Consider the following 21,399-nt stretch of genomic DNA (forward strand, 5'->3'; position numbering starts at 1 on the left):
TTCCATTTAATTCTTTATACATTGTATGCATTACATTGTATTAATATTATTAAATAATTAGTATATGTAATTCAAAAATAAAACATAGGCTTCTTCGTGCAGACACAAAACGAAAATTGAACATAATAAACAAATTAGTTTATTAAACTTCATCTTCCAGATTCCTTGAGCTTCTTTGCGACAAATTCCATTTGCATTATGGACTGGGATTTGCTTTTCTCATCCCCGTTTGCAATTCCTATCAGACATCCATCTGTCGTATTCATAGCAAGAAGGAAGGGCAAATCTGTTTTGGGTGTTCCGGAAGTCTCGGTCTGCTCGGGTTGATCCATTTTACTCCTCTTGAACACCAAAACATCTTCAACTTTTCTCACAAAGTTGTACTTTTTTCCTCCACAGCGACATCCTTCGGTGTGAAATTTCTCATTTTCGTCGTAGTTGCTGCTTATGTATTGGACTTCCTCGGGAGTTGCCTCCATTCCATCCGATACACCCCATGTATCGCCTTTCGAGTTCCCATAAATTCCACATCGCTGCATGCTTGTTCTATCGCCCATTAGACTTTCTACCCAAGACGACCACGTCGATGACATCTTTAAGCGTTTAAAACTAAAAAAATGAAATATAAAGAAAGAAAATTAAAAATTAACCATTCTTTATTCAAAACAGATGGCTTAAGGATACATAAGATGAGACAGACAACATTCATTTCATTTAAGCGGTGGGTCTATAACTTTTGCTTGAAAACACATATAATAAGCTTCAACCCCCCCCCCCCCCCCCTGTAAAAATGGTAAACGCTCGTTTTGTAGATTTTAGTTGAAGTATACAGATAGCCACCCCTTGGCGGCGATAAAAATATGCTGAATCCCTGATCGTATGCAAAGTCATCATCAATTAAGAAAGCGGCCTTGGATGTAGGGGTACCTGTAAAGTGCGAAACGAAATAGAAACAAAACGAAACGAAATCTACCGAAACGAAACGAAATCTGCCGAAACGAAACGAAATCTGCCGAAACGAAACGAAACCCACCGAAACGAAACGAAACCTACCGAAACGAAACGAAACAGATTGTATAATTGAACTCTTTTAATTATAATAATTGAAAATGGTATGTTAGGCCCCTGTTAAAGTTTACACGTATAAATAAAATTCGCCTCCCCTTTGATGTAGGCTTTCGACTTGACTGATACAACGTTTTAAAAGTTGGAAGGGTAGATACCATGTGCAATTTGCTTCGCATCCATAAATTTCAGAACGGAAGGTTACAGTCTCACAGGTCAGAAGTCTGGGGAAACACACTACAGGAGGGATGGGGTCGTCAACGTTGGGCATAAATACATGTTTCAGTATTTTTTGCTCTAAATATATGTGGATATTGTGTATTTGTATGTAGTATATCAAATGGTGGATTCTGAATATGTGAATGTCCTCCCGTTCTCTTTGTGATTTCTGCTTAAAATCCCCTTGTTCATAAGCCTTTTCAGTTTACAAAATGCCGACCTCTTCCTAACATTATTGCATTAAAAAAAATTTGTTTTCCGTCCCGTTTTCAATTCGCCGACTTAGCAACACCCAAAATGTATAGAGTTTTTCCATTATTGAAAGTACTTGCACCTCAGCTGTTACAGACAAAATAAGAGGTTAAGAGCTCTTCCTGCTTTCAATTTTCTCAGACACCAGCTTCTTCAAACAATGTATCTATGCCCAAAGGCGGATCCAACGTCGGCGACCCCACCCGTCGTATAGTGTGTTTCCCCAGATCTCTGAGACTGTAACCCTCGGTTCTGAAATTTATGGATCCGAAACTAATTGTACATGGCATTTAATCAACTATGGATATGTACTTTGTGCTTACTCCCCCCTTTCCAGCTTTTAAAACTTTGTAACAGTCAAGCCGAAAGCCAACATCAAAGGGGAGGCGAATTTTATTTATATGTGGTAACTTTCACAGGGGCCTAAGATACCATTTTTAATTAATATAATTAAAAGAGTTGGGTTATACAATCTGTTTCGTTTCGTTTCGGTAGGTTTCGTTTCGTTTCGGTAGATTTCGTTTCGTTTCGGTAGATTTCGTTTCGTTTCGTTTCGATTTCGCTTCGCACTTTACAGGTACCCTTGGATATAGTGTATATATGAAAGGTGAAGATAACGAACAGTGATCAATTTTATAACTCCTATAAGCAATACAAAATAGATAGTTGTGCAGGCACGGACCCCCAGACACACCATGTAGAGGTGGGATCAGGTGCCTAAGAGGAGTAAGCATCCCCTGTAGACCGGTCACACCCGCCTTGAGCTCTTATCTTGATTCTCTCTCTCTCTCTCTCTCTCTCTCTCTCTCTCTCTCTCTCTCTCTGTGATGAATGTTAATTTGTAAAGACAACATCTCTCTCTCTCTCTCTCTCTCTCTCTCTCTCTCTCTCTCTCTCTCTCTCTCTATCTATATCTATATATATATATATATATATATATTTTTATATATATATTATAGAAACTCAACAATATTGCTTATTACTTAATTATAACCAGGCATCATTGTCTCTAGTGCTGATGATGAAATACTGTTATACTTTCGTTTACATCTAACAACAAAAGATAAACTTCTAAAGCAACCTGCATGCACATGAAAATACATATGTTTACATTGCTTCTTTTACTGTTTTCAAAAATAAAGTTTCCAAGCAAACATAAAATTTCTTTACTTTCATCATTCAAAATCCCTATTACTCGTAGGTTCTCGGTAGGCGTCAAAACAGAGTTTGTGTTGATTCTTGAGATGGTTTCCATTAATTGTAACCTCTCATTGTTATATTTTGGGTAAACAAATAAGAAGTGATGTTCGTCTTCAACCTCCTGCATATCACATTGAAAGCATACTCTTAACTCAAGGGGAGGTACTGTATAGCTTCCCTTTTCAATATCTAATTGATGTGCAGAAATGCGGAGTTTAGTTATACTCTTCCTGTGATGGAAGTTATTAACAATAGAGAGATGGTGTTCTCTCACAACGTTGTTTATCAATGTAGCATGAGATTGTTTTGTTGTCCCCTTCCTTTCACTCATAGGTTTATAAAATAATGTCTTATCATATTTGACAATTGTTTTTAAACGAATAGGGACTTAGTTTTGATAAATCTATATTTTTAAGTTCAGATACGTGATCCAACATTGTTTGGGTAGATGCAAACCATGATGGTTTATTTTGAAGATAGAGGTTTTTTGACACTAAATATGTTTCCTTCAATAAGATTGAAGATGGATTCTGTAATGTTTCGATTCAAACCAGTAATTCATCATGGCTTTAATAATTTGATAATCAGAGGCGGATCCAGGAATTGCGGTTACGGGGGGCGCCACTTTATGAGGCAGTGGGTCCAGGGCGAAGCCCTGGTGGGCGTCCAGGGGGCGAAGCCCCCGGAAGCTCCTGGATTTTACAGAATTTATAGGGCTTGAAATATTTCTCCTATTTAGTCATTTGTACTATTTTCTATCATTTTAATAAGGTGAATTTAATAAAATGACTCAAATTTTAAGGGTTTTTGGAAAAAAATTAAGTTCTCCCAATAGAGTAATCAAGAAATCAAAAGATTTTGTCATTTATTTCTCCTGGAGTGGAAGAAATTATTGTTTCTTTTATCGTGTAGTACATTTTCCGAAACAAGATACCGCGATTTACCTTAAATTTGAAAATTTTAGGGGGGGGGGGGGCGCAAGCTGCGCCCCCTCCCTCTAAATCCGCCACTGATAATACAATGATTCAAAATATTCTAAGTTCAGATAGAACTGCAAAATTAATGGACTTTCGCTGTACACCAAGAATAATCTTGCAGTATTTAATATGTAGTGTTTCACATTTCAGTTTACTAAACATTTTGTTCATATAGTTACATCTTTATCTTTAAATTAGGAAGCAAAAGGGTTAAAAGCCCCCCCCCCCCCCCCCTTCCCTCCCAAATTTCACAACCATACAGAAGAATAGGAGCAATGGTATGATAAAAAGAAGGTAATTTCCCTCTGTAATTCTGAGCATGTCTTCAAGGCCTTTTGATACAATTCATTTTGTGGAAAGACAAAAGATCTCGAGTTACAGAAGTAGACATCAAGATACTTGTACTGCTGAACACATTCAATCCACTTGTTTTGAAGAGAAACATTTTCTGATTTTTTTTCCAGGTTTGTTAAAAATCATTATCTTGTGTGTGGGGGGGGGGGGTGGGGGTGGGGTGGGGGGGGGGTGAAACATTGATAACCTCGTATGACAGCAAAGTAGTTCACATGTAAAATATGAAAGCTTCTGCACTAAGCGATCAAAAGATATGATCAATGTTTTTTTGTTTTTTTTTTCGGGCAAACAGACACACAGACAGAAAGGATACACACAGACAGAAATAGCCACACAGACAGAAACAGACACACAGACAGAAATAGACACACAGACAGAAAACAGAGACACAGACAGAAAATAGACACACAGACATAAAACAAACACACAGAGAGGGGAATTCAAACGCGGTAGAATGTCTTTCGAAGATGAGGCCTGGTCTGGATGCCCACTGGATGCCACCGACGAAGAAATGTGTAAGAAAATTCGGGATCTGGTACATGTATACTCTGATAGGCGAATTCAGGTGGAAGAAATAGCGCAGGCATTAGACATTTCACATGGTACCGTTTCAACAATCTTACATGATCGTTTAGGCATGCGCAACCTAACAGCCCGTTGAGTCCTCAAATCTCTTAGCGATGAGCAAATGGCAACCAGAGCATCAATATGCAGCGCCTTGTTAAAGCGTTTTAGGTCAAACGATGATTTTCGTTTGCGTCTGGTGACTGTAGATGAGATTTGAATTAATTATCATGAGTGAGAGAAGAAAGCTCAGACTCATCACTGGGTAAGGCCTGGGTCCCCGAGGCCAAAGAAGTTCAAAATTGGAATTCGATATCAAGCATGTATATTCCGTGTGAGACTGTCATTTTGAACAATTATGCACCATCTCTAACACTAGTAATGTCGCCACAGACTATTGGCCTGATTTATAACTTTGTATCTGAATGCATCATAAGTAATAATTCCGTAAAAAAGTGACATTTTTCTTTATACTTAAAGATCTCATTCCGAAAATTTTATTCTGTTATAAAAATGTGCTCTTATGACAGTTTTGTATGTAATATATATTCATTGGTGATCAAAATTAAGTTTATCGAGATGTTATGAAAACAGAGATTGCGGTTCTACTGAATGTATAGCATTATATAGAAATCAATTTTTGTACGGAAAAACAACTGTTACAATGTAATTCCGCTTCATTCAGAGCCTCTGGATAGGTTCTCTATTCTAACACGAATTTCAATTACAAAAGTTTATTTAAACTTTATTTATTCTGTCATTGAAATAGTAAATCACAATTTTGGAACACAAATTTTCGACACTAACAATGAGAGCTATACTCTGGTTGATATAGATTAGTTCGGTTATTCTTTAAGAAATTTGATATAAAAAACTGTAAGGGGCGAGATCAACAGATTGATTTCGGATAAAAATCTAAATTCAAATAGTTAGGGGGAGGAGGGGGGGTGTTAAAACTTCTGTAAGTTTCTCTCATCCGACATCGATTACACATTAGTCGAAAAAGGAGAAAGACAAGTGACTGTTAAAACTACATGACGATATTACATTTTAATGAACATTTGATAGTTTTAATCTACACTTTCATTTGTGAATAAACAGAAGATAGGGTATACAGAGTTATTTATACTCGTTTGTTCTTACTTGTTAATCGATTATAGTTTAAACACTCATCATATCTAGTTTAGGGGGTCGTTGTGGGGGCGGATAGGGGGGGGGACGTAAAAACTATGTGAATTTAGTTTTTTTGTCAGACATTGAACTTTCGATCTCGCCCCTAGGAAGTAGATAAAACAGCGAATGCAACATGGAAAAAAATAATATTTAATAAGAAGTCTTATTAAAAGCAAAACTGATGATATCTAGCGGTGGTCAAAGTAACATATCTTTAGAAATTATTTTTGAAAGTACAGAAGGGTATTTTTGATCAAAAGTTAATCATAGAAATTATTTTAATTACCCCCCCCCCCCTCATTCAGTACACAAAATCAACTCAAAACTTTCATTCAACATTATAACTCACTAAAAAGACCATTCCTCAAAACCTGCTTTTGGATATCGAGTTAATTATTAAGACCAAACTAACTCAAGATCCAGGGCGATATAAACACCTACTTTTGAGGGATACCAGATAAGCTTTGCCACCCAGCGAGGCCTATGCTAGCCCTGCCTTTCAGGGATACCAAGTTACTTAATAAGGCTCAACTAGCCCAGGTTCCCGGGAGATCTAAACACCTACTTTTGAGGGATACCAGATAAGCTTTGCCACCCAGTGAGCCCTATGCTAGACCTGCCTTTCAGGGATACCGAGTTAATTATCAAGGCTCAACTAGCCCGGGTAACCGGGCGATCTACACACCTACTTTTGAGGGATACCATATAAGCTTTACCACCCTGCGAGCCCTATGTTAGACCTGCCTTTCAGGGATACCGAGTTAATTATCAAGGCTCAACTAGCCCGGGTAACCGGACGATCTAAACACTTACTTTTGAGGGATACCAGATAAGCTTTACCACCCAGCAAGCCCTATGCTAGACCTGCCTTTCAGGGATACCGAGTTAATTATCAAGGCTCAACTAGCCCAGGTTCCCTGGTGATTTAAACACCTACTTTTGAGGGATACCAGATAAGCTTTACCACACAGCGAGACCTATGCTAGACCTGCCTTTCAGGGATACCAAGTTAATCATCAAGGCTCAACTAGCCCGGGTAACCGAGCGATCTAAACACCTATTTTTGAGGGATACCAGATAAGCTTTACCACCCAGCAAGCCCTATGCTAGACCTGCCTTTCAGGGATACCAAGTTAATTATCAAGGTTCAACTAGCCCGGGTAACCGGGCGATCTAAACACCTACTTTTGAGGGATACCAGATAAGCTTTACCACCCAGCGAGCCCTATATCAGACCTGCCTTTCAGGGATACCGACTTAATTATCGATGCTCAACTAGCCCAAGTTCCCGGGCGCTAAAGTCACCTACTTTTGAGGGATACCAGATAAGCTTTGTCACTCAGCGAGCCCTATATCTGACCTGCCTTTCAGAGATACCGAGTTAATTATCGACGCTCAACTAGCCCAAGTTCCCAGGCGCTAAAGTTACCTACTTTTGAGGGATACCAGATAAGCTTTGCCACCCAGCGAGCCCTATATCAGACCTGCCTTTCAGGGATACCGACTAAATTATCGATGCTCAACTAGCCCAAGTTCCCAGGCGCTAAAGTTACCTACCTTTGAGGGATACCAGATAAGCTTTGCCACCCAACGAGCCCTTTATCAGACCTGCCTTTCAGGGATACCGATTTAATTATCGACGCTCAACTAGCCCAAGTTCCCGGGCGCTAAAGTCACCTACTTTTGAGGGATATCAGATAAGCTTTGTCGCCCAACGAGCCCTATATCAGACCTGCCATTTAGGGATACCGAGTTAATTATCGACGCTCAACTAGCCCAAGTTCCCAGGCGCTACAGTCACCTACTTTTGAGGGATACCAGATAAGCTTTACCACCCAGCAAGCCCTATGCTAGACCTGCCTTTCAGGCATACCAAGTTTATTAATAGGGCTTAACTAGCCCGAGTTCCCGGGCGATCTAAACACCTACTTTTGAGGGATACCAGATAAGCTTTGCCACCCAGCGAGCCCTATGGCAAACCTGCCTTTCAGGGATACTGAGTTAATCAGCAACGCATAACGACGAGTGTAGTACGATTTGTAGGCTACGGTACTAATCTGCCTTTTAAGGATAGTATTTTTGATTTCCTATACAAAGATCGATTCATAAGATCTGCCTTTTAGAGATACGGAGTTAGTAATCCTTGGACAGCTAAGCCAATTCCTATGGTGTTTTGCTAAGCTGCCTTTGGGGACTATTGTGCACAAATGAAGCTATTACAATAAGGTATTTCGCGCCTAGCATAGTTATTACTATGGAACTAAGATGTATAATACTAGTAAATGAGAAACACTTCGTACTGTAATGGAAATGACGCTACACTGTAATGATAAAAAAATCTCCATGGACATCCTTAAACGTTATGAAATAATCACCATGTTGCATTGACTAGATCAAATTAAAACAGCATTTAGTACGGAATTTTAATTTTTGATAGACTGATTAAGCTCATCAGCTATGATAGTTTGTAAATGAATGTGTGCACATATTATATTGGGTGTTAGTTGTTACTGTTTTTCTTTCTCTCGCTCTCTTGTCTTTCTTTCTCTCGCTCTCTTGTCTGTCTACCTCCTCCCACCTTTCCTCTCACTCACTCTCGGTCTAATCTATCTCTCCCTACTCAATGCCTCCATGCCTGTCTTTCCCTTTCTCTCTTGCCCCTCTCTCTCCCCACCCTTCCTCCTCCTCTCTCTCCATGTCTCCTGTCTTCTTCCTCCTCTCTCTGTACCACCCTTCCCCTCTCTCCCTTCACTCTCTACCCTCTCCTCTTTATCTCTCTCTCTCATTCTCACCTCTTTATCTCTCTGTTCATCCCTCTCTCTCTCCCTTTCTTTTTCTCCCCCTCTCTCTCCGACTGCAGTATAAAAGAAAGGCTCCTCATTTATTTTGATTTTGCAGTTTAATCAATAAGTCCACTGAGTGAAGGTAAGATAATAATATTTTTATCTGTATTCAAATATATACTCAAGATATATCATCATATTTTGGGCAAAAGCATGTATCATTGCATTGAGAGAGCTTGAGACATTGCAACTACATGTATATGTAATCAGAATTGTTACTGATATACCAACATTACCATAAAAAGAAATGATTTATTATAAATCTTGGGTGAAAAATCTAATTGAGAGTTACGCGTATAATTGATCCTTCTTTTCTGCAATATCACATTCCTTGTAAGTATAAACAGCATTGATAGGTGGGTCAAAGGTCAAGTGATGATGTAACAATATAAGCCATTAGCGCTATAACGTAAAATGTCAATGACGTAGGATTAGGATGGACTCAATCGGATCACGCGCTCGCCTTTTTCCGTAACCGGTAAAAAGACTCGGACGTGGATCGACGCAAGAATTGCATCAAATTGATGCATTTCTTCGCCGGAAGCGCGCCTGTGGATTAGGTTAAAAGGCCAAAACCGAATCCTTGTATAATGTATTATTTATATTTTCACCAGAGATTCAGTTTTGGTATCATTAACGTCTTATTCACTCCAATACATAAACATAAAAGTAAAAAATAATAGTGGTAGAATACCTTAGACATGTATGATATCTTAAATGCATTTGAAAGCTCGCGTTTCATATTGTAACATACGCCTGTGACGTCATAGTTGCATTTCTGTACACATGGTAATAGACTATGATGGCGTCGATCCACATATGAGGTTCATTTGCGGTTGCGGAAATAGCCGAGTAGTTACGATTGGGATGAACTAGGTCGGGTATGATATGAAATGGTACCCTGTTGACCTCGCTTCTCTTGCAAATCAGCGGGGAACCAGTTTAGGGTATGATATAAAAATACAAGAGACCTGTGACGTCAAGTCGGATATGACGTAACAATAGAAGTTGGGAGCGCTATGTTGTAATGATAACGGAGAAAAAATTGAGAAAGCCAAGAGCGCTATGACGTAGCAATGACAAGGGAAAAATCGATCAAATCGGCGTAGTATTTAAAGGTGTTAATAATAAGTGTGCCAGTGGTACCATGTATGTATAGGAGGTGATATAGGTGATTGTATGGGTGGTGGTATGTGGTGTATACCACCCATACACTATCAACTACAACCTATACACCACATACTATTACACTGCCCATACTCCACATACCACCACCCATACTACAAAATACCATTACACCTATATCACATATTACTGCAATTGTTACGTCATTGTGTTCTCTGCTATTTCAATTTTTTTAACGTTATTTTCCCGACGTAAAGCTAATAACTCCCATTGTTACGTCATGCTCGACTTAACGTCATATCGCTCTTCAAACTTCCGCCAGAGTTCGTTTGCTCACAAACCAAATTCTTCCAGTTAGGCATTATGGGATAGCGATTGTATACTGTGTGACGTCACTGTAGAATGACGAAAAAAGAACCATAATGTCAAACGTAAATAGTTCAAATCAAGAACGTAAACAACAAGTTTATTACTTTACACTATAATTTGAACAGTCTCCCTTCTCTTTAATGATCTTTTGATCATTTTATATTTAAAATAAAATCCATACTTTTATATATATGCTCTTAATGTCAATATTTTCAAGCTTTAACTACGAACTACTTCTTTAGTGTTATTTGCCCGCGTGATAATCGCGGACTCACAATATACAAATCTGTATATTGTACTGCGTCACATAGGAGATGTCTATACATAGGTGACGCAGTGAGGCCTCGACGGGGAGTTTGTACGCTTTTGCATTCCTACGTCATACCGCTCCCGGCTTCCATTGTTACGTCATACCCGACCTAGGTCTAGTCTCGTTCAACCAGACACTCGGCTGTCTCGGCAAATCTGCAACGAAAATCTCTGCTCGTCGGAGATTTCTGGAGACAGCCGAGCGTCTGGTTGCACGAGACTACCTTAGGTCCTAAACTGGTTCCCTACTGATTGGTGCTTCACACGAGAGAAGCGAGATCAACAGGGTACCAGTTTACCTAGGTCCCAACCCAATCGGAACGCCTCGAATGTCTCGTGCACTCGACAAAGTGCGCCATTCTCTACCCAGTGTTCTGTGCGCTACTTTTAAAGGGAAAGGAAACGAGAATAATTGTTTATATCATGTGATTATATTATCACGTGATTCCAAACGTTGACAGAGGTATAAGCGACGCTTGCGTAACGCCACCTCTGGTAAGAGAAGCTTGCGTAACGCCCCCTTTGTTGAGAGAATGATAGTGCGCGAGACATTCAAGGAATTCCGATTGGGTCTCAACCTAAACTGGTTCCCCGATGATTGGTGCTACACCAATGGTTGCTATACATAAGAAAAACCCTACTCCGACATGACCCTTTTAAGAGGGTGACCCCAAACTATTGTGAGACCATTTAAGAACCTGCCCTTATAGGGGTCGTCCGAAGACCCTTCGTGGGGTCCAGGATTAAAAACTGGGGTCCCTAGGTATTTCCGGTACCGAGATATGAGCCCTCAAAGAGAGCCCCCTTGGCCGATTTCGACCCTTTTTGCAAGTTTTGGGGCTCGAGAATGGGTGGGGCTAGGGGACCCAAATTTGGGGAGGGGCCTTCGTGATGAGCGCCTTGGAGCCCCATGGAACTTATTTGCCCCAGTGGGGCCAACGTGGGTGACACCCTTTACTGGAGGACTTGTAGGTCTGGGGTCGATGGGGCTAGAGGACCCCAATTTGGGATGGGGCCTAAAAGGGGTCCGTTCTCGGTCGCTTTGGGACAAATCGGCCCTTTTGGGGTCAGGGGTCCTTAAAAGTGGGGCCAACATTTTTTGAATTCCGACTGGGCCGAAGTTGATGGGGCCAGACCGGACTTTTCCCGAGTGGCAAAAGGACTGGCCCCACTCTGTTGCCCCATGGGGTCCTAAGGGGCAAAACACATATCACGACCCTACCTTTCTAAAGTTGTCATGCCAATCCACTCTGGCCCCCTCATGAGGCCTGGCCTTCGCTGAGTCATCAGAGGGCCCCATTTGGGGTCAGTTTTTGAGAAGATGGGGTCCCTAGGTACTTCCGGTACCGAATTATGGCCCATTGGAGAAATGGAGAATTTTACATTTTAAGGGCAATTTTGGTTACTTTTAAGGGCAGGTTTGGCTACCGGAATTATGGCTTTTTTCAAAGACCCGTCACTGCCAAATGGGTGGGGCCAGAGGACTCAAGATTAGGGAGGGGCCTTCCGTGTTGTCTCTCTTGAGCCCCCTGGGGCCAGTTTGCCCCAACGAGGCAGAAGTTTTAGAAAGGTCACCCTTTACTGGAAAACGTGTAGCTCTGGGGTCGATGGGGCTAGAGCACCCCAATTTGGAATGGGGCGTAAGAAGGGTCCGTTCTCGGCCCCTGTTGGGTAAATTGGCCCCCTTGGGGTCAGCAGTTCCCAGAATTTTTTAACCACTGGTCGAGCCCCTCATGATGGGGCCAGACCTAACCCTATTCGTTTCCAGAACTAGTGGGGCCCCACTCTGTGTCCACTTGGGGTTGATTTGGGGCAAAGGGCTAAAAACCCTACCCCGGCATGACCCTTTGAAGAGGGTGACCTCAAACTATTGTAAAGCCCCCTTTTGGTCATGCCCTTCCGGTTGTCGACAGAAAGTCCTTCGAGGGGTCCAGGGCTAAAAAATTGAGTCCCTAGGTACTTCCGGTCCCGAGATATGAGACTAGAAATTTGCACCCTTTTGCCGATTTCAAAGTGTTGGGGCTCGAGATTGGATGGGGCTAGGGGACCCAAATTTAGGCAGGGGCCTTCAAAGGGAACGTCTTCGAGCCCCCTGGGGTTCATTTGCCCCCTTAAGGCCAATGTTTTTTTAGTGACACCCTTTACTGGAGGACTTCTAGCTCTAAAGTTGATTGGGCTAGGGGACCCTAATTTGGGATGGGGCCTAAGAGGGGTTCGGTCTAGGCACCCGTGGGGGCAAATTTTTCCCCTTCGGGTCAGGGGTCCCCAAAGGGGGGTTAAGAACTTTTAGACTGCCGACTGAGCCCCATTTGATGGAGTCAGCCCCCAATTTTTTGAGTGGCTAATATCATGGGGCCCCACTGCATTGCCCCGTGAGGTCGATTTGGGGCAAAGGGCTAAAAACCCTACCCCGACATGACCCTTTTAAGAGGGTGACTCCAAACTTTTGCCGGCCCCTCAAAGGACCTGTTCTTCAGGGTGTCGACAGAACCCCTTCATGGGGTTCAGGGCCAAAAAATGGGATCCCTAGCTACTTCCTGTCCCGAGATATAAACCCTCCAACAGAGCCCCACTTTGCCGATTTCGACCCTCTTTGCAAGTTATGGGGCTCGAGAATGGGTGGAGCTAGGGGATCCAAATTTGGGCAGGGGCATTCAAGGAGAGCGGCTTGGAGCCCCATGGGGCTCATTTGCCCCCTTGGGACCCAAGTGTTTCAGGGTGACACCCTTTACTCGAGGACTTGTAGCTCTAGGGTCGATGGGGCTAGAGGACCCCATTTGGGACTGGGGGATAAGAGGGGTCCGTTCCCTAATCTTGTGGGGCAAATTTGCCCCCTTGGGGTCAGGGGTCACCAAAGGGTGGTTAAGAATTTTTAGACTGCTAACTGAGCCCCACTTGATGGGGTCAGCCCCATATTTTTTAAGGGGCTAATATTATTGGGCCCAACTGTATGGCCCCATGGGGTCGAGTTTGGGCAAAGAGCTAAAAACCTTATCCCGGCATGACCCTTTGAAGAGGGTGGCCCCAAACTATTGCCGGCCCCTTTAGGGATCTATTCTTCCGGGGATCAACCAAGAACCCTTCGAGTGATCCAGGGCCAAAAAATGGGGTTCCTAGGTACTTTCGGTCCTGAGATATGACCAATCGAAAGTTGGGGATTTTAAACGTTTTTTAATAGCCGTTTTGGCTACCGGAAGATCCGCAATCTGAAAAAATGGCTCACTCTCAAACTTCTGGGATTGTTTACGTTTTTGTTTAAGTGCCATTTTGACTACCTTTTAGGGCCATTTTCGCTACCTGAATAACAGCCTTTTTAAAAGAGGGGTCACTGCCAAACTTGTGGGGCCAGAAGACTCAAAGTTCGGGAGAGACCTTGAGAGGGGTCACCTTCGAGGGTTCTGGGGCCAGTTTGCCCCTTGTGGCCGGGGTTGAAAAATGGGTCACCCTTCACTGTAGACGTGTAGCGCTGGGATCGATGGGTTAGCGGGCCCCAATTTAGGATGGGGCTTAAGAGAGGTCCGTTCTCGGTCCCTGTGGGGCAAATGGGTCCCCTTGGGGTCATCAGTCCCCATGGGTGGGGCTAGAATTTTTTAACCACTGGTCAAGCCCCTCATGATGGGGTCAGACCTAACCCTATTTGTTTTGAAGATTAGTGGGGCCCAACTCTGTGCCCACGTGGGATCCATTTGGGGCTAAGGGCCATAAATGTTACCTGACATGACCCTTTTAAGAGGGTGGCCCCAAACTATTGTTGGTCCCTTTAGGGACCTGCCTTTCCAGGGATCGTAAGAGAACCCCTCGAGGGGTCGGGGGGGGGGCAAAAAATAGGGTCCCCAAATACTTCGGGTACCGAGATATGAACCCTCCGAAATAGCCCCTTTTTCTCTTTTGGACCCTTTTTTCAAATTTTGTAGCTCCGGAGTGGAAGGGGCTACGGAACTGAAATTGGGACAAGGACCTTGGATGGGGCCCCCTTGATGCCCCATGGGTCCAGTTTGCCCCCTGGGGCAGGATTTTCCTGAGTGATCACCCTCTAGTGCAAGACCTGTAGGTCCGGGGTCGATGAGGCTAGGATACTCCAATTTGGAAAAGGGTTCTTGGAAGGGGGCGATCTCGATCCCTGTGGGGTCCCAGGGCCCCAGTGGGGTCAGGGGCCATCAGGGATGGGGCCAACATTTTTATAGTCAGGACTGAGACCTACTGGATGGGGCCAAACCAGACCCCTTTCTGTGCGAGAAATGTTGGGGTCACACTCTGTGGCCCCATGGGGCCGTATTGGGGCTAGAGGGCTAAATACCCACCCTGACCACACCCTTCTAAAGGGGTGACCCCAATCCACTTTCGACCCTTGTTGGGAGTTGCCCTTCTAGGGGTCAGCAGAGCCCCTTTCTGGGAGTTCCTGTGCGGAAAATGGGGTCCCTAGGTCCCGAGGTATGGTCACCGTGCTTGCTGGAAAGAGGGGTGATTTTTATAGGGCTACTTGGCTACTTGGAGGGCAGAAATGGCTACTGGGTCCTGGAAAATTGTCTAAGTGTTTTAGGGCCAAAATGGCTACCTGACAGAAGTGAGGCAAAGGGTCCCCAATTCGACAGAGGGACCCTCGGAAGGGGGCGATCCGAAATCCTCATGGGGTGACATGGCCCCTCCGGTCATCGGGAATCCCATGGGGAGTACTCCTTTTCTTTTAAGGTTTGGTGCTCTGGAACGGATGGGGCAATGGGCCCCCAATCGGTTCGAGGCCCCTTCCATGGGGTGCCTCTCGGACCCCATGGGGCCAATTTGCCCCATGCAAGCATTGTTCGCACGAGTGATATTCCTTTTTGAATAACTTTTTGGGGGTGTTTGGGCTTCCGGGTCTAGTATGAGCTGAAGGGCCCTTCGGGGACGCGACCCCAACAGGTCCGGGGCCAGTGAGCCCCCTTTTTTTTGAAAAGTCGGAATTTTGTCCCTTCCCGGTCATCACCTCAAAATCATTTTTTCGCGGGTCCGGAACTGATGGGGCTAGAGAGCTCAAATTACCGGAGGACCCTTAATAGGGATGGTAGTCGCCCCTCATGGGGTCTGTTGCCCCTTGGGGTCGAAGGGCCCATATGGTAACCTTCGAATTTTGGGTCATTTTTGAGTGCGTTTGAGCCCCATCTATGTTTTACCCAATCCTAGAGAGGCATTGTCTATCCTCAAAAGGTTTGTTGACAACAACTCCCCAATGGACCCCATGTTTCCATTTTCGACCTTTTTTCTAAGAGTCGTTGCCCTAAGGTCGAGGGGGTTGGAGGGTTCCAATTTTCGCGAGGAACCTCTTAAGGGACAGCCCTCGACTCCCACGGGGGAAATTTAGCCCCTTGAAATCAGGGGTCAAGTGGGGCCCAAGTCGATTTTTTCACTTTTTTCTACATTTTTGAAGGGCCGGAAGTCCTAGAAGCCTTAGTGCTAGGGAATCGACATTCACGTGAGATGGGACCCCAAACCTCCCCTATGAGATCCCAAAACAACAGCGTCGTACAGGGTAGCGGAGATATGGGGTCAGGACTGAAGTCCCCCAATGGCCAAACTGGTGAAAATGGGCAATTTTTGAAAGACGCTATCTCCAAGATCCGTTGAGGGATCTTGTTGCCCTTTACAGGGCCAACATAGAAAGGATTGTGCAATTCAGGACCCAAAAAGCAGGTGCCTGGGTCAAGGGCAAAGGATCTGTCTGACCCCCACCCTAGCCCCACCCTTTTGGGGCGAGTCGGCGACTTTGATTCTTCACTGAGCCCAAGTCTTTGGGGCTACCGAAGACCCCTTAGCACCCAAACATGACCTGGCCCCACTCTATTGCCCCATGGTTGAAAATAGGGGCTAGGGGCCAAGACCACTACCCAAGGCCTCCGGGAAGTAACTGGAGTGTCACTCGTCGCCTTTGACTTCTTCTGTAATATCCTTTTAGGAGCCGATCTGAAATGTTGGGGGTCCTTTGGGGTCGAAAGAAGGGGTCTAACCCCCTTTTCTAAAGGGGCACAACCCTGAAAAAACCCTTTTAGAGCGAGCCCTACACTTTAAGGGCAAGTGGCTACCTTAGTAAAACATCATCCTATCCCCTTTCCAGGCTGATTTCAGGCGCGAAACTTGCCAGATCCGTAGGGCAGGGTCCACTCTTTATTACCCCACCCAGAAAAAATCTCTGAGGGGGCGCTTAGCACCCGGGGTGGGGGTTGAAAAAAGGCTCGAACTGGCCACCGATATGAGATGTTAGGCCCAGTCTTGGCTTCAAAAAAAAAACTTCAAAGTCCATCCCCAGCCCCCAAGTTGGGGATCGGGCTGCAATTTTGGGAGGGTAGGTTTTCAACCATTGTCACTCGGACCAGGGTAAAAATCCAAGTAAAAATCCAAGGAAAAAGAAAAACATACTATTAACCCCAAAAAATGAAGTACTTTTGTACTTAGACATTATTATAGGGTAAGTTGGTTATACCCCTCAGACCATCCTCATTCCTGGGTCCCTTGGAGCCATATTTCTAGGGGTGCTGGGCTATCCCTTCCCACAGGGTTAGCCCTTAATTTTGACCCCCTATTCAACCCCTAGTTAGTTTTATCTAATCCTTTATGGGAAATCAGAGTTTAAGGGCATTTTTCGCCTTTTTAGGGATTTTGCCATAACTTTGTCCAAAAAAAACCCTAGCGTCCCGGGGGTTGGGGCACGTTAAAACTTGGCGATTTCCGCAGGATCTAACACCCACGCCGTGCCCACACCTTAATTACTCTACCCACGGGACTTGATATTTTAATTAGGCGGGCAACTAGGGTTAGGTTTAAGAACACCATAATTAGGGTAAAGCTTATCTGGTATCTCTCAAAAGTAGGTGTTTAGATCGACCGGTTACCCGGGCTAGTTGAGCCTTGATAATTAACTCGGTATCCCTGAAAGGCAGGTCTAGCATAGGGCTCGCTGGGTGGTAAAGCTTATCTGGTATCCCTCAAAAGTAGGTGATTTTAGGGCCCAGGAACCCGGGCTAGTTGAGCCTTGATAATTAACTTGGTATCCTTGAAAGGCAGGTCTAGCATAGGGCTCGCAGGGTGATAAAACTTATCTGGAATCCCTCAAAAGTAGGTGTTTAGATCGCCCGGGAACCCGGGCTAGTTGAGCCCTATTAATGAACTTAGTATCCCTGAAAGGCAGGTCTGGGATAGGGCTCGCTGGGTGGTAAAGCTTATCTGGTATCCCTCAAAAGTAGGTGTTTAGATCGCCCGGGAACCCGGGCTAGTTGAGCCCTATTAATGAACTTCGTATCCATGAAAGGCAGGTCTGGGATAGGGCTCGCTGGGTGGTAAAGCTTATCTGGTATCCCTCAAAAGTAGGTGTTTAGATCGCCCGGGAACCCGGGCTAGTTGAGCCCTATTAATGAACTTCGTATCCATGAAAGGCAGGTCTGGGATAGGGCTCGCTGGGTGGTAAAGCTTATCTGGTATCCCTCAAAAGTAGGTGTTTAGATCGCCCGGGAACCCGGGCTAGTTGAGCCCTATTAATGAACTTAGTATCCCTGAAAGGCAGGTCTGGGATAGGGCTCGCTGAGTGGTAAAGCTTATCTGGTATCCCTCAAAAGTAGGTGACTTTAGGGCCCGGGAACCCGGGCTAGTTGAGCCTTGATAATTAACTTGGTATCCCTGAAAGGCAGGTCTAGCATAGGGCTCGCTGGGTGGTAAAGCTTATCTGGTATCCCTCAAAAGTAGGTGATTTTAGGGCTCAGGAACCCGGGCTAGTTGAGTCTTGATAATTAACTCGGAATCCCTGAAAGGCAGGTCTAGCATAGGGCTCGCTGGGTGGTAAAGCTTATCTGGTATCCCTCAAAAGTAGGTGTTTAGATCGCCCGGTTACCCGGGCTAGTTGAGCCTTGATAATTAACTTGGTATCCCTGAAAGGCAGGTCTAGCATAGGGCTCGCTGGGTGGTAAAGCTTATCTGGTATCCCTCAAAAGTAGGTGTTTAGATCGCCCGGTTACCCGGGCTAGTTGAGCCTTGATAATTAACTTGGTATCCCTGAAAGGCAGGTCTAGCATAGGGCTCGCTGGATGGTAAAACTTATCTGGTATCCCTCAAAAGTAGGTGACTTTAGGGCCCGGTTACCCGGGCTAGTTGAGCCTTGATAATTAACTCGGTATCCCTGAAAGGCAGGTCTAGCATAGGGCTCGCTGGGTGGTAAAGCTTATCTGGTATCCCTCAAAAGTAAGTGTTTAGATCGACCGGTTACCCGGGCTAGTTGAGCCTTGATAATTAACTCGGTATCCCTGAAAGGCAGGTCTAGCATAGGGCTCGCTGGGTGGTAAAGCTTATCTGGTATCCCTCAAAAGTAGGTGTGTAGATCGCCCGGTTACCCGGGCTAGTTGAGCCTTGATAATTAACTCGGTATCCCTGAAAGGCAGGTCTAGCATAGGGCTCGCTGGGTGGTAAAGCTTATCTGGTATCTCTCAAAAGTAGGTGACTTTAGGGCCCGGGAACCCGGGCTAGTTGAGCCTTGATAATTAACTCGGTATCCCTGAAAGGCAGGTCTAGCATAGGGCTCGCTGGGTGGCAAAGCTTATCTGGTATCCCTCAAAAGTAGGTGTTTAGATCTCCCGGGAACCTGGGCTAGTTGAGCCTTATTAAGTAACTTGGTATCCCTGAAAGGCAGGGCTAGCATAGGCCTCGCTGGGTGGCAAAGCTTATCTGGTATCCCTCAAAAGTAGGTGTTTATATCGCCCTGGATCTTGAGTTAGTTTGGTCTTAATAATTAACTCGATATCCAAAAGCAGGTTTTGAGGAATGGTCTTTTTAGTGAGTTATAATGTTGAATGAAAGTTTTGAGTTGATTTTGTGTACTGGATGAGGGGGGGGGGTAATTAAAATAATTTCTATGATTAACTTTTGATCAAAAATACCCTTCTGTACTTTCAAAAATAATTTCTAAAGATATGTTACTTTGACCACCGCTAGATATCATCAGTTTTGCTTTTAATAAGACTTCTTATTAAATATTATTTTTTTCCATGTTGCATTCGCTGTTTTATCTACTTCCTAGGGGCGAGATCGAAAGTTCAATGTCTGACAAAAAAAACTAAATTCACATAGTTTTTACGTCCCCCCCCCCCCTATCCGCCCCCACAACGACCCCCTAAACTAGATATGATGAGTGTTTAAACTATAATCGATTAACAAGTAAGAACAAACGAGTATAAATAACTCTGTATACCCTATCTTCTGTTTATTCACAAATGAAAGTGTAGATTAAAACTATCAAATGTTCATTAAAATGTAATATCGTCATGTAGTTTTAACAGTCACTTGTCTTTCTCCTTTTTCGACTAATGTGTAATCAATGTCGGATGAGAGAAACTTACAGAAGTTTTAACACCCCCCCCCCTCCTCCCCCTAACTATTTGAATTTAGATTTTTATCCGAAATCAATCTGTTGATCTCGCCCCTTACAGTTTTTTATATCAAATTTCTTACTGTTTTTAACATCTGAGAGAATTAGGGTTTGATTAATTATGTTATTTAAATAATACTCTGTATACTTTCTATCAAATCGTATTTCTCTCCATATTGCGTTCATTGCTTTATTTATTTCTTACATTTTTAATAGTTCAGCTAATTAGAGTTTAATTAGTAATCTTAATTAGTAAAAAAATCCCAAGAATTTTCTTTGCCTTCTTTATCGTAAACACATTTCTTTACGAAATTATTCGACGTACGACTTATCTTTCTATCTATGATCAGGGGCAAGTAACTCGTGGGTCACCTGCTTTTGAGGGATACCATCTAGTCATAACCTAACTGGTTGGCTGAGCTATACAACGGAAGCGGAAATGTAAATGAAGAGAATTTTTGTAGTGACGGAAAATGCGTTTCCGTTGAAGAATGCATGTAAACTTTGATTCAGATTGTACATATAATCAGTTCTAGTTATGTATGTTTTTCACTGCTTGTTGTCGTCATAAGAATTATTGTATTGATGAGGAATGCAGGGACAATATACAATAAAAATCACATTGCATCATTCTAACAGGAAATAAAGATAAAAAAAAACAAAACAAAAAAAACAAACAAACAAAAACCCACTTGATATTCTCCAAACGCAAAAATAACCATATAAAAATATTACAGTGTTGTGTGTACATAAAAAAAGAAGTTATTTTAAGATAAGTATAACATTGCAATTTTGCATTTATACATTTACTTTCCCATCACATTTTGTTGTTATAAGATACCATAAAAAGAAAAGAAAAATACGTAAGCTTTGTACAGTAAATTTTATGTTATATTTGTAAATAAAAATTGCAAAGAAACAAAAACAAAAAAAAAACCCTCTACAGAATCATAAATAAATGACAAAAAATTATTTTAAAACTTACCTTACAGACAGGGGTCTTGCCTGATGAAGAGAGAGAATCTGATTAAAGGAAAACCGCCACAAGACGGGAAACCTTAACGGAAATGTTTTGTTTTCCAGGGTATGTACAAAGCAAGTTCATCGCCGGATCTGCAAACAACATGACACTCACAACGTAAATGTAAGAAAAAACCCCAACTGGAAATGGCTTTAACTTTCAATCTCGAATTTCGTATACACCGTCAACAGAAGACATGCCATGTCGCAGAATGCATATACAATGTACATTTCAATGTGGTCTATATGTAGACAAATATCCAGACGTCACGTTTATATTTACGGAAGCCGATAGGTGCCAGGGTATAGAATTAATATCTATTTAACTGGCGGCCGCCATATAAATTAACTGGCGGCCACCATATAATTAACTGGCGGCCGCCAGTTATTTTATCTGGGGCCGCCACTTAATTCATATATGGCGGCTGCCAATTGCAAAAACAATGTAATTCATATCGCTGAGGGATTATTTTGGAAAGATTTAGAATAGTACGCAAACATGCAGCATCGTTTTTCAAAGTGTATAGGGACAGTCGGAGGAGAAATT

At 43.3% G+C, this 21,399-nt stretch overlaps 1 protein-coding gene across 1 annotated transcript; it reads right to left on the reverse strand.

The window, feature by feature from the left end:
- LOC125673543 (uncharacterized) lies at positions 1-21,088 on the reverse strand. Its single transcript, XM_048910143.2, has 2 exons — positions 20,818-21,088; positions 1-609 (listed from the first exon to the last, which is right to left on the reverse strand). Exon 2 carries the CDS (start codon positions 591-593, stop codon positions 150-152), a length of 444 nt encoding a protein of 147 aa, XP_048766100.2. The 5' UTR covers positions 594-609; positions 20,818-21,088; the 3' UTR covers positions 1-149.
- Between the last annotated feature and the right edge of the window lie 311 nt (positions 21,089-21,399).

The sequence above is a fragment of the Ostrea edulis genome, chromosome 3 (assembly GCF_947568905.1).
Source record: "Ostrea edulis chromosome 3, xbOstEdul1.1, whole genome shotgun sequence".
In the NCBI taxonomy this organism is placed as follows: Eukaryota; Metazoa; Mollusca; class Bivalvia; order Ostreida; family Ostreidae; genus Ostrea; species Ostrea edulis.

Bases quoted from the DNA above. Each gene is read 5' to 3' on its own strand.
- LOC125673543 (XM_048910143.2), bottom strand. From the start codon at position 593: ATGTCATCGACGTGGTCGTCTTGGGTAGAAAGTCTAATGGGCGATAGA.